General features: G+C 39.7%; 2 protein-coding genes across 3 annotated transcripts; one reads left to right on the top strand and one right to left on the bottom strand.

The window, feature by feature from the left end:
- Positions 1–1,019: 1,019 nt before the first annotated feature.
- LOC105056270 (monodehydroascorbate reductase 2, peroxisomal-like) lies at positions 1,020–7,837 on the bottom strand. Its single transcript, XM_010938407.4, has 7 exons — positions 7,589–7,837; positions 6,035–6,086; positions 5,178–5,258; positions 3,496–3,614; positions 3,166–3,385; positions 2,920–3,038; positions 1,020–2,046 (listed from the first exon to the last, which is right to left on the bottom strand). Exons 1-7 carry the CDS (start codon positions 7,706–7,708, stop codon positions 1,348–1,350), a joined length of 1,410 nt encoding a protein of 469 aa, XP_010936709.1. The 5' UTR covers positions 7,709–7,837; the 3' UTR covers positions 1,020–1,347.
- Positions 7,838–11,846: 4,009 nt separating this feature from the next.
- LOC105056271 (uncharacterized) lies at positions 11,847–14,953 on the top strand. Of its 2 annotated transcripts, none has more exons than XM_010938408.3 (2): positions 11,847–11,998; positions 12,175–14,953. In XM_010938408.3, exon 2 carries the CDS (start codon positions 12,213–12,215, stop codon positions 14,742–14,744), a length of 2,532 nt encoding a protein of 843 aa, XP_010936710.1. In that variant the 5' UTR covers positions 11,847–11,998; positions 12,175–12,212; the 3' UTR covers positions 14,745–14,953. The 2 variants fall into 2 exon arrangements, with proteins under 2 accessions (XP_010936710.1, XP_010936711.1); XM_010938409.3 differs by having other exon boundaries at positions 11,900–11,998; positions 12,115–14,953.
- Positions 14,954–16,142: the final 1,189 nt, after the last annotated feature.

Raw genomic sequence — 16,142 nt, 5'->3', positions numbered from 1 at the left:
AGGAGAACTAAAGAAAAATGCTGTCCGAAATTTCTTTCAAACCCTTAACATATCATTTAATTACTGTAATTATCTATAGAATTAATTATAATTCTCAAACTATCTAAACTGGATAGTTAATTGATCAATGTACATAATTCTCCTATTTATATAAAAATATATAAATGTATAGATGCTATAGCATATATACATTAATCAAAAGATGGATTTATAGTTCTATGCAATGCAAAATTTTTAAAAACAGACAATCGAGTAAAAAATTATTTTGATAATTTATTTATAAATTAACATTATTTATTAGTTGATGGTGGGGCGGGGAGGGGCACCGAAGACCGTTGAGAGGAGGGAGGGGCGACGGTACATCGGGGAGGAGGGAGGCGGGCCGAGAGGAGGAGGGCCGTTGGGGATCGAGAGGGAGAGGGAGGGGGGTTTTTCGCACTGGGGATTGAGAGGGAGAGGGAAGGGGGTTCTCGCGTCGGGGACCAAGAGAGAGAGAGGGAGAGGGGTTTCTTGCATCGGGGATCGAGTGGGAAGTTGGGGGGGGGGCGTGAGGAGGGGCGATAGGGATCGAGAATCAATTAGGGGAAGAGGGGAGGGTTTAGCTTTTTTTTTTTTTTTTTTTCTAAGTGACAGGGAGAGAGGAGGGAGGAATTTAATCGGAAGGGTTAGTGAAGTGTAGTTGGTAAAGCCACCCAAGTCGCCCTTTGGTAGGACGATTGTATGAGTCACCTTATGATAGGAGACTCTATCAGTCACCCTACCATAGAGTGGATTTTTGATTGCTGATTCTACAATCTACATGGCATGAAAGATGGTGAATCTGCATATAAAGTCGTTATATCATAGGATGATTTTATTTTGGACAGTATTTTGATAAATATATTGAAAAAAATATTATTTTTATAATTTTTTTAAAATAAGTATTATTTAGGTAAAAACCTTTCCATGTCCTGAGTTTTTTTTTTTTTTTTTTTGAAAAAGAAAAGAAAAAAAGCAAAATCCAAAAGGAAAACCACACGCTCTACCACCTTCCGGGATGCAAATGGGCTAGACCATGAGCAAACCTCCACATTATATGGGCCGGCCCTATGGAAATTTGTTGCTAACTGAGCCCAGGTCCAGCCCATTTGATCACACACACATACAGAGTGTGGTACACAAGATGTTCATTGTAAGATGCATCGTGACTACAAGGGTCTCAACTCATGCCTGCTCTTTTGAGAAATGAGAAGCTTTCACCACGCTGCAACAAAGCTTCTTTCCACCTTCAAACTACTGGTGTTGGACCTAATACATTACCATGGATGCTGCACCCACTCTTTCCATAATTCCTTTTTCTCATTGTCATCATACCTCGCGCCACCTCTCGCACCAGTAAGCAAACGCAGCAATTGACAGAGCTACAGCAACACCAGCCGAGGCATGCCATCCATACGTTGTCAGCCATTCTAGACTCTCCGGCATTGTCTGCTCGCTTACCTTGAAAGCAAATTCAAGGCCTTCTCCTTCAAGCTTGGCCATGTCTTTGACTGTCGCCTTGAGCTTAACAGCCTTTGCTATTGCCTCATACTCTTCTTTGCTTCCACTCTCAAGGAAAGCTCCCATCATCCGGCCTTTGTCGATCCAATATGCACCAAAGCCCCCGGTAGAAAAATCACCAAAGTGGACGACTTCGCCGACGTTATCTCCATAGAACTGCCAAGAGAGTGTGAAGACTCTGGAGTAGAAGAATGGGAGATAGTCAAGGTCACCAGTTTTGCAAGGCGCCATGATTGCAGCCACTGCATGCCTCGCAGTCTTTCGCGCAGAGTCAACATGCTCGAGTCGACGGACATCGTTGCCAAAGAGTTTGATGGGGAATGCGGCAACATCACCAACGGCAAACACAGAGCTGTTGCTGGTTTGCATTCGTCCGTTCACCTTAATCCCACCTTTCTCCATTTTCAGTTGACCTTCAAACAGACTGCTGTTTGCACGGATACCGATGCCGACCACAGCCATGTCAGCAGGAAGACGTCTGCCATCTTTAAGAATCACTGCTGTCACCTGTAGCAGGGCAATCAGATAAATATTACTGCTTGTGAGAGCAGTTAAAAAGAAAATGCCCACACTTGACAAACTATTTCCTCTTTTATAGTGGGAAAGGGAACTTTCAGTTAAAAGGAAAATTTCAAGTATAAAACCTCCAAGACAACATAAAATAAAATCAACTGCCATCATATTGGACTAAAAAGTTTTCAACGTAATAGTTCCAGTTTCTCATGATAAAACTAAGCATCCCTTCTTTGAGGGGGGAAAAAAGAAAGAAGAAGACAATATTTTGCTTAATAATGTTGTAAGCTGTGCTATTATGATGCATATTATTGCTCACACAGAAGTGAAGTCCAGGAAGCTTGTAGCTAACTAACTGTCTGCATATATAAGATCATATGCATGCCTATTTGTAAGTAAAGAATATGCAGCTTCAGACCTCCTAGAATCCTCAATCTAAATATTGTAAGCAAGTTCTGCATTCACTGATGTTTCTCATATTGTGTCAAGAATAATCGCATCTCGATATATATCCAATATGTGTCGAGATTTAATTGGAAATTACCTTTTTCTATTGTCATTTCATATAGGCTATAGGCTGTACATCTGCATGGCATTCAGCTTTGTGTCAAGCCCACAGTGACCTAAGTTTTGATTCTTTGGCTAACATTTGGATCCAGGTTCCGGTCCAGCAAAATTTCATTTTATGATGGTTTTCAATAAACCATGTTTGACCATCATCGCACTAAGATTTTCTGGCTAGTGCGGTGTTGGATGTTGTTCAGCATTCATCAGGTGGTTTGCTACAGGATCCAGATACACCAACATTCTTGAAAGTATAAAATTTAACAAACTGCAGCTGAAATGATTAATAGAACAAGATATCACCTTCCCCCCTGAGTCATTTTCAAATGATGTCACCACTGTTCCTTTTATGAAATGAACTCCCATTTTCTTGTAATATTCTTCATAGAACGCAGCGATCTTCGGTGTAAATACACGTTCCACTGTAAACACATCCAGGATTCTAATCAGATTATGTAATGCACTTGGAATTGCGAAGGATATATTTCTATAAGGGCGATTGCTAAACTGCATTTATAATAAAAATATGGCAGAAAACAAAATACTCACTGCAATGTTTCCCAGGGAAGACCCAGGTTACTTTTATTCGATTTTTTACCAATGCTGCCGTGCATTCCATGCCAATGTAGCCACCACCAACGACAACAGCATTTCCCTCAGTACAAGAGCGCATTACATCCACCAGCCTACTTGCATCAGCCAAATTGCGTAAATAACAGATATTTTCAGCATCAGATCCCATCACTCCAAATTCTTCGAGCTTTAAAGGCTACAAGGTAACACTTGCATTTGCTTAAAAGTTTAAATTCTTTTAAAGTCTCTCGTAGAATTATAACTCATAAGAATTTGATTATACAAGAAAGGAATTAGATTAAATACCCGAGCACCTGTTGCAATGATGAGAATCTTGTAACTGATAGTCTCTCCAGTTGCTGTAAGCAATGTCTTCCGTCTCACGTCAGCAGATTTTACCTTAGTTCCAAGAACAAGTTCAATGCCTAGAAAAGCAAGGCCACAACTTGCATTTAGAAGCTCCTACTAATGAAAAAGTGATATCATACTATTTATAAACATTATGAGTTAGCAGGTATAGTTTCTGGAGAGTCATAGCAAAAAAAGCAAAAGCATTGATGTGCAAGAGTCAGCAAGTGTAAGCTCAAATTGGGTGGAGGAAAAAGGAATAGTGGCATACTAGTGCAGACCCAATGCTGTGAAGTACGCCAGAGAGGTAAGGGAATAGTAAAATAGTACATTGGTGCCATGCTCAACAGTCTCTGCCAGTCCAGATCAGTCATGCCAGTTTGTGGTGGTCCAGCACCCAGAGACATGGACTCATGGAGGCTGGCATCAACCCATTTTGTTGGCCACAGCTTGGCATATGAACAGGATGACTTGGCACGAAACAGTATTATTATTTATGCCGCGTCATCCCATGACCGGCATGGTAAGGCACCTGCTTTTAATCCCTAGTTTGTTTAGATAAACATTTTGGGCACTTTGGTAATAACCCTTTTTTACCTTCAAATATGTGTATGGAGTATAATTCCATGGTTGATACAAATTGTGAAACCTTAAGTTTATCAGAACCCTTCAAAATAAATTCTGCTTGATGTGTAGGATAAAGTAAATAGTAATGATGTGATGCTTTGCTGACCCTACAATTACTGATTGGTGTGTCCTAACTTTTAACCACTACAGGACATTTTATAGCTTAAATTTAAACAAGTGTAGTTTTCGACCAAAAGTCGGCAATATAGGTGGACAATCAGGAGTAAGAAGACAAGAAAGGCAAGCCAATCCGTGCATATATTATGTGGCATAGGAGGAAGCCATTTATCCATGGATTTCCAAAGCGAATAGAACCAAAAAGACAATGCTTGTTCTAGCCACTGCATCCCAACCAAACTGCACTGTATCCCCCACCTCCAATCCATATACATATATAGGAAATGTACACAATTACATGACCAGTAACAACATATCTTACAGACACCCCTTCCTCTGACTCTACAGCAAAAATGCACCCAAATTTAGAATTCTATAATAACTCCATTCATGGTAAAGAACTGCTACTGAACCTAGAGAACAGTGAGAAGGACCGAAATGAAATTGATTCAGTTCTGCTAAAACAAAAGGTGGTGAACAGTGCTGATTCAGGTTTTAACCTTGAATTCAAAGATCATCATGCAAGAAGACCAATTCACTAAATCAAGTGCCTATTGCTGTAACATAAAGTAAAACAAAGAGAGTCTGCTTCAGGTCCTAACACCCTAATTTTATAACTTAAAGATTTGGATGTTTATATCAGTATATGCTACATTTATATATCACTCAAACCATGAACATGATACAGCACTATTGATATTCCTCAAACATACTAATATATTGTCAAAAATGTTATTTCAGTCATGAGTATATTCTGCAGGTTATTTTCTGTTTGCCAAGTTGATTTGCATGCTAAGAAATTAAAGTACACGAAAAAAATCATTATTGAAAATAATGACAAATGAAAGAAACAACATCTGGAACTGAAGATCTAGGAGAAACCAAGAAATCTTTACCATGCTCCCTATACCATTCTGGTGTCAACCTCTCCTCATTGACACCTACACAAGTATGAAATGATGGAAGGCGTGCAGGATCTGCAGGTAATGATAATACATTGTCAAGGCCAAGTATGCAGACAAAGAAGTACGAAGATAATATTATGTTGTATAAACTTTGGCATTAAAAATAGACTCTACCATATAAGAAATGTGAACATGAGGAGTTCAGTTCATGTTATCAGTCAATAGGAAAACAAGACAGGCTTTTGGATGCTAAAAAATGCTGCGTGGCATTTGAAACATTAAGTTATGCCTTGGGAGGCAGATAGGATAAGAATGTCGCCACCACCACAGTTCAATTTTTAGGTAAAACAAATCTTCATTCAAAGCATCAAATTGACTTAAAGACTTTATGCAAAAGTTGAAAAGAGAACCATATTGAGGATATAGAATTACAAAATGCTGGACGACAACAACAGGGTCAAGACTCAGCCTAGCCACTTGAGTTGATTTGTAACATGACCGAGCTTCTGAGCTCCACAAATCAGCTGTGTCTCAAATAAATTGCTGCAGGTTTCAAGTCAGAGGCAGACTCCAACTTGAGTTGGTGAAGTTCAGAATTGGCTCACTAATTTTTAAGCTATGATCATCACTAGATGAAACCAAATAGAAGTGTAACAAGATAAGGTGAAGAGAAATTTAAGATGAAGACATTGATGATGATGTGTACTTGTGTAGGGAAAGAAGCTAGAGAGTATGCTCAATACGGTGGATGAGAAGCATGCAAATTTGATATGGGGAAATAAATTCGGTTATCTATGTTTTATGAGCATATTAATTTCATTAACAGTGAACAGGTGCTGAATCGATACCTTCTGGAAGTAAAAATCCTTTGCTCAGTGCAGGTCGTTCATAAGGTGCAACCTGCAATCAACACAAAATTTAATCAAGAAAATCCCATGTCAACAGCAAATGGAATGCTAACAGTTTTTATTTTTGATGAAATTGGAGACTAACAGGCAGTTAACCCATTAGTCACGAGCAATCTTATTGATAATAAAGTAATTACAGGAGGTATGTTAGATAAGAGAATGTACAAGATACAAGATGAAACATATGCTTCAAAAAAACAGCAAAAAACAGAGAAACAAGGTAAAGTCATCCTTCTGAAGAGAAGGATGGAGCAGAAGACCATAGAGACTCAGACAGGCATGGAGTTCAGAAATAAAATCAGGAACCAAGCTGCTGCAAAAGGAAGTTTCCCCTGCGATCAAAAGGAATGCTAACAGTTAAACGGGCAGAAAAGTCACACTGTTTTAAAGCTTGTTATATAGTCATCATGGTTGAAGTTTAAGTGAAACACGTTTGTTTAGTTATGATTGAAGTCCCAGAATTAGATTCAGAAATCTAACATCATTATTTGGTGCTTCTAAGGTTCTCCTACATTGATAACATGATAGTGTCAACCGATGCATTTAGCTCATTCAAATACACGGTCAGTTTATCATTCTATATATTTGTGGTTAAGCCTGACAAATATTTTTGATCCTTTCCCAATCAGCTTAAGTTTTTAGGATCAACTAGTTAATTAACATAGTACCTGAGCTTAGTTTTGTTGGAGTCAGGTGAGTTCGAAAACCCTCCACTATAGTACTTAATCATCCTAGTTATATGTTATCCTGAATATGATCTGACTTGACCTAGTCATCCCTCCACATGCATGGTCGAGACTACACGTGTGGGGAGTGTTTCTCGATATACATTCTTGACTCTTTCCATATCAGCTTAAGCTTTTTGGGGTTATTCAGTTATATCATTTAATTATACTGGTCCAATCAGGAAGAAAGAAGAATTTCCTCGATCCATTTAACTTGAATCGTTCAAAAAAATTTAGAAAAAGATAGAAAATTTGAAAAAATAGGGTTTATATTCCCTTTTCTTTCATTAATAATCAGAACTAATATACATAGCCTTTATTTATAATAATGAGATTTATCCTTGGATAATTTAAGCGGATTTCTTTTCTGGTTCTAATATGACTCATTTTTCTAAAATAGATGTCAAAGTCGAAAAAGCTAAAATCCTTTAAGGAGATGGATCTTAACTTCTACATCAATTTGGCCTTCTATCACTTCATCTGATTCTTCTTAAATTAGGAGATATATCAGGTCATCTTGCTAGAATACTAAGGAACAAAGGAGGCTACCGAGCAACAAATGATCATCGAATTTTTAAGCAATTCAGTTTGCCAAATTCCAAATAACAGATGAAAACTCCGATTTTATTGGTAGAATCACCGTCTAATAGATTAAAAACAAATAGAAACCCAACTAAGATATCAAAGTAAAGAAATTCCAAGGGTTGAACAGCTGAGGCAATAAGAAAAAGAACTGAATTGGGAAGATAAGGGATGAGAAGACACTGACAGATTCCTCAGAGATAATGCAGAGCTTGCCATTGGAGATTCCACGTCGGACAAACTCGAGCGCAGCATAGCCAGCAGCGACTCCTCCACCTAGTATCACGTAGACGAAGGCTCTCCCCATCTCGGCAAGCTTTCTCTTTTCTCGCTTGCCTGCTCTCTTCCTTCGGCTGATAAGCGAATGGATATGGTGGGTACTTATTTCAACTTTGGAGGTTGCTATTGGTCTGATGCTGCTGCACTCCAAGCATAGCTTGCATTGTTTCTAAAAGCTCTACTTTGCTTTACTAAGAAGGCATGAATAAATGCAGATTTGCTTCAATAGCCTTTTTCAAGATTTTTTTTTTAAATTTTATTTCTATTTATTTATAATTTCCTTTTAAAAGATTCATTATTAATTGTAGCAAGATATCTTGTAGTACATAATGAGGACAATCAAACTTACAGGTATCATTCTTAAATTAATACTTCATTGAAAGATCTGGTGTCAATATTACCTTCTAGGCACATATCACTCGTATTTCTATGCATTTTGGCATTCTGGTGATTGCGTATCATTATAACGGCATGAGGCATGAAAAAACTAAATGGTTTCACATGACTAATGTGAATAGTCTTTTTATCCACTAGAATTTGGTGGTAGACAGAGAACCATATTTCTTTGTATGCAGAAATAGCCAGCTAAATACAATTGAAAATATTAGAGTTATTACAATGGATATTTCTTTTAAGTTTGGATAAATGAGATGAGTTTGTACATAATATATGACAGCATCGCAAGACATATGTACAGGCTACAAAAATGCCCGGGCATAAAGTGCAGTGGTCCCATTGCGCATGGACTACCATACAAGTGCCCAAAGTAAAGAATTTTATAGATATTAAGATAAAGAAAAGAATACCCACCAATCTGTAGTGGAAGCATTCTTAAAGCTAAAAGTCAATAAAAAGATAGGACTTATAAAACTGAGCATCCATGCTTTTTTGTGTGATATGGAAATAAAATTTCGGGCACTATCACTAGCATATTATAGATTACACTAAGAGGTTTTAATAGTAAGCATTCAAGACATGCATTTGACATTTATATATAATGTCATGTTTGGACCAAAAAAGAAGAAAAAAAAAAAAAATCCAAACTTCACTTATTTTTGTTCTTTTATTCACTATGTAGTTCTCTTTGATAAGCATGATATTATGACAAATGTTAATAAGTGCAGTCTAGTGCTACCAATATTTAATATGCTTAAGAATGGCATGAGTTTTTTCAGCAAATTGATGCAAAATATAATTAATGGTCTCTGTCTGCCATCACAATTCACATCTAGGAAATGATTGGAAAACCAAGTCTATGTCATACACCCCATCGCACATTCATGTAGTACTTGCACAAATGATCATATCTATCGACCCCAGTAATTTTAAAAACTGTTGTAGATTCCATTGTTAACATATCCCTGATTATCTTTAATGCAAGGACATTACTTTTATTTAAATGAAATCCAAGACAAGTATTGACTTTATGGAGTCGTTATTTCCCTGCAAAGCACATGTCCTACAAGTTTTGCCCATCGAATCTTTTCTTTGAACAGCATTGGCCTTTTTTGTTTTCTTAATGTGGATCAGAGAAGGGACAACCGAGAGGCTTGTGTTGGTTTAGGTGCCCATCCAAAAAATCGAGTCTCTTTTGTCTCTTCCCTTGCAAACAGATTTGAATAGGAGCTTTTCCACCATAAAAAGTCATAACAGTTCAGTATCAGCCAGCACGGTAAGATATCAGATTAATCTAATCATTGCCATATTAATTAATACATCAAAAGTAAAATAAACGTTCGATATTGAGATATGGCATTATTTGGGTTTGATCATAGACCACACACAAAAAAAAAAAGAAAACCAAACCTGCATCTCAGATTTTGGGTCCAAAAATCTCAAACTGTATCCATCCAACTGAATGAAGTTTACAAAACAATATTTGTTTGATCGAAATCATGTTGTGCATGTAATCTGATTAAACTGGTATTTCTATGCTCACCTGGAGTGGAGCATGATGTTGCTGGATTGACTGTAACATGTGGGAGTGACACAGCATTGTATATACGTTTAAAGTTGTTTTCCCAATTTGTACTCATTATGTAGAAATCATTTAAGTAGATCAAAGTTAATGTCGTCCAGAGCACTAGCATCCACAGTTCACAAGGGACTACATATTCAGGTCTGCACTCAACCATATCCTTTTGTTCTGAAATTTGTTCTGAAATTATACAAAGAAAAATCATGCATAAACTTCCCTTCTCTGTTTTTTTGGACAAATGCACTTCTTTTGTGCTTACTAGTTACGTATTTGCCTGAGTTACACATCAACTCTTCTAATGTTTACCAAAAAAAACTCTTCTAATAAATGCAGCCTTTGCTCCTTTCCCAAAATTTAAGACGTGGAGTGCGTCTCTCTCGTCTCAGCTCTGGAAGCTTTGCCGTGCGCTCCTCTATTCAATGCCAGAAGTAACCGGAAGTAGGGGTGAGCATGATCTGATTCGGATTGGTTTCATGCTCAAATCTAAATCGAATCCATTTTAAATAATTTAATATTTTTAAAAATCAAATTAAATCAATAAAAAATTAAAAGTAAATCAACATAATTTAAACGGTCAGACTTGATCTGATTTATCGATTTATATTATTATTATTATTTTTTTTTTATGATTCATGAAGATTTATTTTTTTCACATAAGAGTATCATCAAAAAAATTTATCAAGTAAAATAATTTAAATTGATATAAGATATTATCACTCAATAAAATAAAATTTTTAAATAAATATTATTATTAAAAATTAAAATAAAGATCTCCAACATATTACAAAAAAAAAAAAAAAAATTTAGTAAGTAAGTTACTTCTGTTTTATGGCTAATAAATACAAAACTAAATTGATAAACAACATCATAAATCCAGAATTATTTTCTAATATATTAATACTCCAACATAAAAATACTCTAATCAAAATGACGTTATTTTATTAAAACCAATCCGATTCGATTTGAAAATAATTTTATTTACTGATAAATTTGAACTAATATAAATCTATTTTTTATATATCAAAAATCAACCAAATCAAATCGAATAAAATTTTAAATCAATCCAAACCTGTAGTTTAGTTCAATTTTATCGATTTGATTAATTTAAATTCGATTTTTGCTCATTGGAAGCCGGTTAGTTTCCACGTACTAAACAGGTATTTGGATTCCCACCAAAAAAAAAAGACACTAATTGGACAAAAAGAGCATGGTGGAACCTGGTATATGCTTGTAAGTGGTCAAGCTAGCATTACATTGAAGTTGAGAGGATTAATGAACCGAACCTAACTTTTATTTTATGTTTTTTGATAGAAACCTAATTTCTTTAATTATGCATAATCATCGATGACAAGTTCGAAAATCATAGCTATAGATAGACCACCACCTCGAAGATTCCTTCACAAAGAAAAATCATCAAAAATCATGTTATCATTTTATCTCAAAAAAAAAAAAAAATCATGTTGTCAAATTCTCATCCAAACGTAGTGCCATGCCATGATTAACAATTTCGTATGACACCGCATAAGCTTTTCGATATTTTCATCGACCCTAAGAAGTCACACCAATGCCTTGTTCTATTGTGGCATATTACGATTTGATCAGCTCCTCATGGACCAAGCCAATCCAATCGTGCCATGTGGGCATGAAAAGCGACAGGGTAGTTTAGCTGAACCTAATAAACTGCAAGGCTCAACCCATAATTGTTGTTATACACGGCTTTTTAGTGGGATTGTTCAAAGCCACTATTATTTTTCCGTACGAAAGGGTGTAGATCAGCTATCGGATACAGAACAGCAATATAGTGCAAATGCTGCAAAATATTTCAGGGCAAGCTGATCATCTTGGAACGTGGTAGAAGAGGACTGGTTCAAATAGCTAATTACTGTTCGATCTCCTATTTCTAAATCCAGGTTAATTCTTTGGTGCCAACGTGGAGGCAACGTCTTAATGGCCGTCCGTCCGACGCACACGTTGTCCGAGCCTTGCCCTCTCAGGTTCGGATTGTATCAGATTAGCGAACGAATGATCGATCTTCTTTCAAGGCATCGACCGTTAGATATATCCATGCACAGATCTGAATGTAATCTGAGCTCTTCATTCTTGGGCCTGCACAGCTCGCGAAGCGGCAATTGCGCGATCCAACGGTAATTTCGCGCGAAGGAAGGTGAATCCTTGTTTAGCGCGAAAGATACAACCCACGTCCTGCCCTCTCTCATCTCCTCTGATTTTTTCTCCTCTTCCTTTCCTTTCTTGCTTCTTCTCCTTCTCTCGGTCGGTCGGTCGCTCGCTCGCTCGCTCCGGTGCTTCTAAGAAATATTCCAAATAAGCCTTCGTTTCCAGGTACTCTTTCCCTTCGCCCTCTCCTTTCCTTCTCTGTTTTACTTTTACCTGCCGTCCCTGATTCTTCTTTCACTCTTAAGTCCTCCACTGACCTCTCTCTCTTCTCCCCGGTACAGTCCTTCTTTCTCTCCTTTAATTTTTTTTTTTTCCTTTTTTTGCCCTTTCGTTCGTTTCAGTCCTTGTCCATCATAAAAAAACAAGAGGAAATCCCAAAATGGAAACCCTGGAAGCCACTGAAACCCTACGCGACAACTCCTCCAAGAAGCCCTCCGAAACCCAAACCCTAGAACCCCTCGGGGGACCTAGGGTTTCGGAACTAGGGTTTTCGCTGGAGGAAGAACCCCTAGCTCCGGCGCCGGGGGCGGAAGCTAAAACCCTAGGGTCGGGGTTGACGCTGGAGGCCGGCGAGAGGGAGGAGCTGCACTCCTTCGCCGTCGGTGATTTCGTGTGGGGGAAGATCAAGAGCCATCCATGGTGGCCGGGCCAGGTGTACGACCCCTCTCGAGCGTCGGATCACGCCAAGAGGGCCCACCGGAGGGACCGGTCGGTGCTCGTGGCCTACTTCGGGGACGACACCTTTGCCTGGTGCCACCCGGCGCAGCTGCGGCCGTTCGTGCTGGAGTTCCAGCAGATGGTGAAGCAGAGCAGCTCCAGGAGCTTTGTCAGCGCGGTGGAGGACGTCGTGGGGGAGATTGGGCGGTGCCTCGAGCTCGAGCTCACTTGCCACTGCGTGCCCCCGGAGGTCCGGCCAGCGAGTGCGAGAGGCCAGGTCGGGAGGGCTCCGGTAGCAAATTTCGCGCCTTTGGAGTTCCTTGAGCATCTCCGTGATGTGGCGTGTGATGTTTCGGTGGTTGATATACTGGAAGGCGCGATGCTAAGGAGTTGGGTCTTGGCCTTTGGGAAGGGGTGGAGCAATGGTTCGGCCGGGTACCACCGTCGCCGGGGGATAATGGACCTGGTGGACAAGATTGATCTTGATGTCCCACCAGGGGACTTGGCTGACAGCAAGGAGGAGGAGGAGTATTGGATCACTGGGAGCAGTGTTGTGAAAGGGCCAAAGATATCGGCGGAGAAGTTGTTCAGGAACAGGAAGAAGAGAAGCATGGCGAAACTCATCGCCGAGATGGATTTGGATGCTGTTGAGGTTAGTGATGGTGAGGACGAGAAGGTAGAGGAGAAGGTGAAAGAGAAAGTGGACTCGGGGAAGCGGAAAAAGAAGACTGAGAATGAGAAAGGTTCAGAGATGGAGAATATTGGAGTCAAGGCTGAAGAAGAGGGTGGCTCGGGTAGACGGGAACGGAAGAAGAGCAAGTATTTGTCACCTCCCTACACTTATTTGAGTGGGTATACGAAGTATGTGGCCTCACCTAGGAGTGCGGAGATGAAGACACCAAGGACAAGTATCGATTCCTCGGGGCCTTTGTCACCCAAGTCCCAGACAATTTTGAAATGCAACTGTGACACAGTTCAGAAGGAAGAGGATAAGATGAGTCCTTCATTCCAGGTTGATAGCACTTCGGTGCATGAGATTCTTGTGGAGTTCCTCTGCACAGCAGTCAATCCGCTTCACCTGAAATGGAATCGCTTGGCCAAGACAATCAGGGGCTTCTTTGCAATATATAGAAGCTGTATGTACTCTAGTGGCTCTGACTGTGAATCTTACCAAAAGCACCTGACTGAATCTTGTGGCATAAATGGAAAAACTCCTACAGTGCACAGGCCTGAAGTTGGGAAATCTGAGGGGAAGAGGAAGCAGAAGAAAGATGGGCCTAGTGGAGAAACTCGAATAGTTTTGGGTCCTGATTCCGTGAATCACTCTAAAGAAGGTAAGGTGGGAAGGAAGAGAAGGGCGAGGAAGGATGCTGCTGCTGCTGCTGCTGAACCTCTGGTTAATTTGGAACCCCAGATTGTAGATGTTCCAGTGGAAGGTAAACTGTCACGGAGATTCAGAAAAGGCAAGGACGGCGCTAATGGTGAAAGCATGGTGAATTTGTCTCAGGAGCCTCTCAGCCCTTCAGAAGCAGCTAAATTGGGGCAGAAGATGGTTAGGAGAAAGGGAGTTGCTAATGGAAAATCTCCAGTGGAATTGGGTCATGAACTTAGTGGTCGCTCTCAAGTAGGTAAGTCTGGGCAGAGGAGGAGAAAAAGCAGAAATGCACCTAATACTTTGCATGTTCTCGATTTGGATCGTGCAATTGCTAATGGTCCGAATGAAGGTAAATCTGGCCAGAAGAGGAGGAAGAAGGATGGAAATAACCATGGGAATCCAGCAGCTCTTCATATGAATTTTGCTCCGGGCATCACACTGCCATCCAGGGATGACCTTATCTCCACTTTTAGCAAGTACGGGGTCTTGATTGAGTCTGAGACCGAGTTGCTCCAAGAAACTGGCAGTGCTCGGGTGGTGTTTGTGAAAAGCACCGATGCAGAAAAGGCCTTTAATAGTTTAGACAAGACTGGAGTTTTTGGGCCCCCATATGCTACTTACCGCCTCCGCTATCTACCTGCGATAAGCTCTCCACCATCATCACCTATTCCTGTTCCAAAGCCTCCACTTCCTTACATAAGGAAGAGCCTTGAGAGGATGATTTCTTCTTTGGCTGGTTCTTCCACCTCAGTGAAAGAAACAGGATGTTCTGATGGGTTGAAGCCAGAGGCAAGAGATAACTTAGTTGGTGAGATGCAGGGCCTCCTCAAGAAGGTCAACAAGATGCTGAACGGACCTGCTGCTGGTACCCCTTTTTAGCTCCACCTTTTTATAGATATATGGATCTAACCTATTTAGCTTTAGAGTCTTTGTTATCCTTTATGTTGGTTATGTCAATTGGTCAAAGACTACTGCTCTCTTTAGGATGCCTGCACATTGGTGCTGTGGACCCGAATGGGTTATTGTATTTTCGTACATTGTTCCTATGCATGGTAGACTACAGAGACTTCAGCTTGCCTTTCTCTAAACTTCTTGGTGGTATGTGGTTATATTTGGGTGGTTAGAAATGGCTTATTATGCTTGTTTAGAAAGAATGGGACTTGTTATGGTGGCCTTGTTACACTCTTTTCTTGACAGACCTGTGATGCAATTGACAGCTATTATACTCTGTTATCATTCCCATCGTATGTGCAAATACTATCAGATTATACAGCAAAGCATTACTATCATCTTCTGAGGTTATCTTGGTAAGTTTGCTGAAATATGAAAACATGTGTGGGAGGACTTGGTGATGGAAAGCATGAAGGTAGAAAACTAAATTAGCCAAAACGGAGGCAAGGGCATGGTTTTTTATTCCTCCGTTTAGAATAATAAAGAAATGGAGAATTCACTGTTAAAATATTTTCTTAGATGTTTCCTTCGACAGAAAAAGTTTTGTATGTGAACGAAATGTAATGCTTGTGAGTGTTGGTTCACTGCGTTCCTTTCCTTGTAATTAAATTGCATGGAGAATGTACTGTCTTATTCCATCGATCTGGAACATGGAATGGGATTTTTAATTGAGTGCTGGGGTCCATGTTCCTCTTACCATTCCAGGCAATTTGAGGGCCCTGTAGATGAAGTCTTAAATGGACGACCTGCCGTTAGGTGTGGTCATAATTTAGGACTAGAAGTCCTACGGACATGCTGGTTGTTTTCACACCATAAGTCTCTCCATTCATTCGTTCTCTGTTTGGAACTACGTTATTGAATGAGGTGCAACGTTTTCCAACTATCCAGGTTGGCGAGGTTCTTATGCACGGTGCCGTCAGTTATTTGTCTCCGATGTATGGTGATTACATCTTTCAAAGCATGTGGGTCAAGGCTGACAAGGCACTGACCCTGGTAGTGGACTTCAGTGGCAGCAAATCTTGCGTTCTTGTTGGTGGTTTTCTCTAATGTGTTGTTTCATTTGCACTCGTTTTTTTGACGGCTTGCTTGAAGATTTCCCTTTGTTGCAAGATTGTCATTTATTGCCATTTTTTTTTGTCCCATTGTGCTGGGACAAGCCGTTGACAAAGCAAAACATATCATCTGGCTGGTGAGTGGCACTTAGTGTCTACGGGTTCGCCCTTCCTGTCTCTCGTCATAGTGCTGCACCTTGGATACGGTAGGATCTGAGACCGATCTTTTGTCCCTGATTCTCCCTCAATCGGATTGTCGTTGATTGATCTATAT

Source organism: Elaeis guineensis, chromosome 13 (assembly GCF_000442705.2).
Source record: "Elaeis guineensis isolate ETL-2024a chromosome 13, EG11, whole genome shotgun sequence".
NCBI classification, from domain to species: domain Eukaryota; kingdom Viridiplantae; phylum Streptophyta; class Magnoliopsida; order Arecales; family Arecaceae; genus Elaeis; species Elaeis guineensis.
Note: the sequence above shows the minus strand (reverse complement) of the source record. Positions and strands in the feature narration are given on the sequence as shown.

Excerpts from the sequence above, each read along its gene's own strand:
- LOC105056270 (XM_010938407.4), bottom strand. The coding sequence starts at position 7,708 with ATGGGGAGAGCCTTCGTCTACGTGATACTAGGTGGAGGAGTCGCTGCT. Across the intron at positions 3,386-3,495 it reads TCATTGCAACAGGTGCTCGG|CCTTTAAAGCTCGAAGAATT; the intron begins GTATTTAATCTA and ends GTTACCTTGTAG. Across the intron at positions 3,039-3,165 it reads CTTCCCTGGGAAACATTGCA|TGGAACGTGTATTTACACCG; the intron begins GTGAGTATTTTG and ends ATGTGTTTACAG.
- LOC105056271 (XM_010938408.3), top strand. The coding sequence starts at position 12,213 with ATGGAAACCCTGGAAGCCACTGAAACCCTACGCGACAACTCCTCCAAG.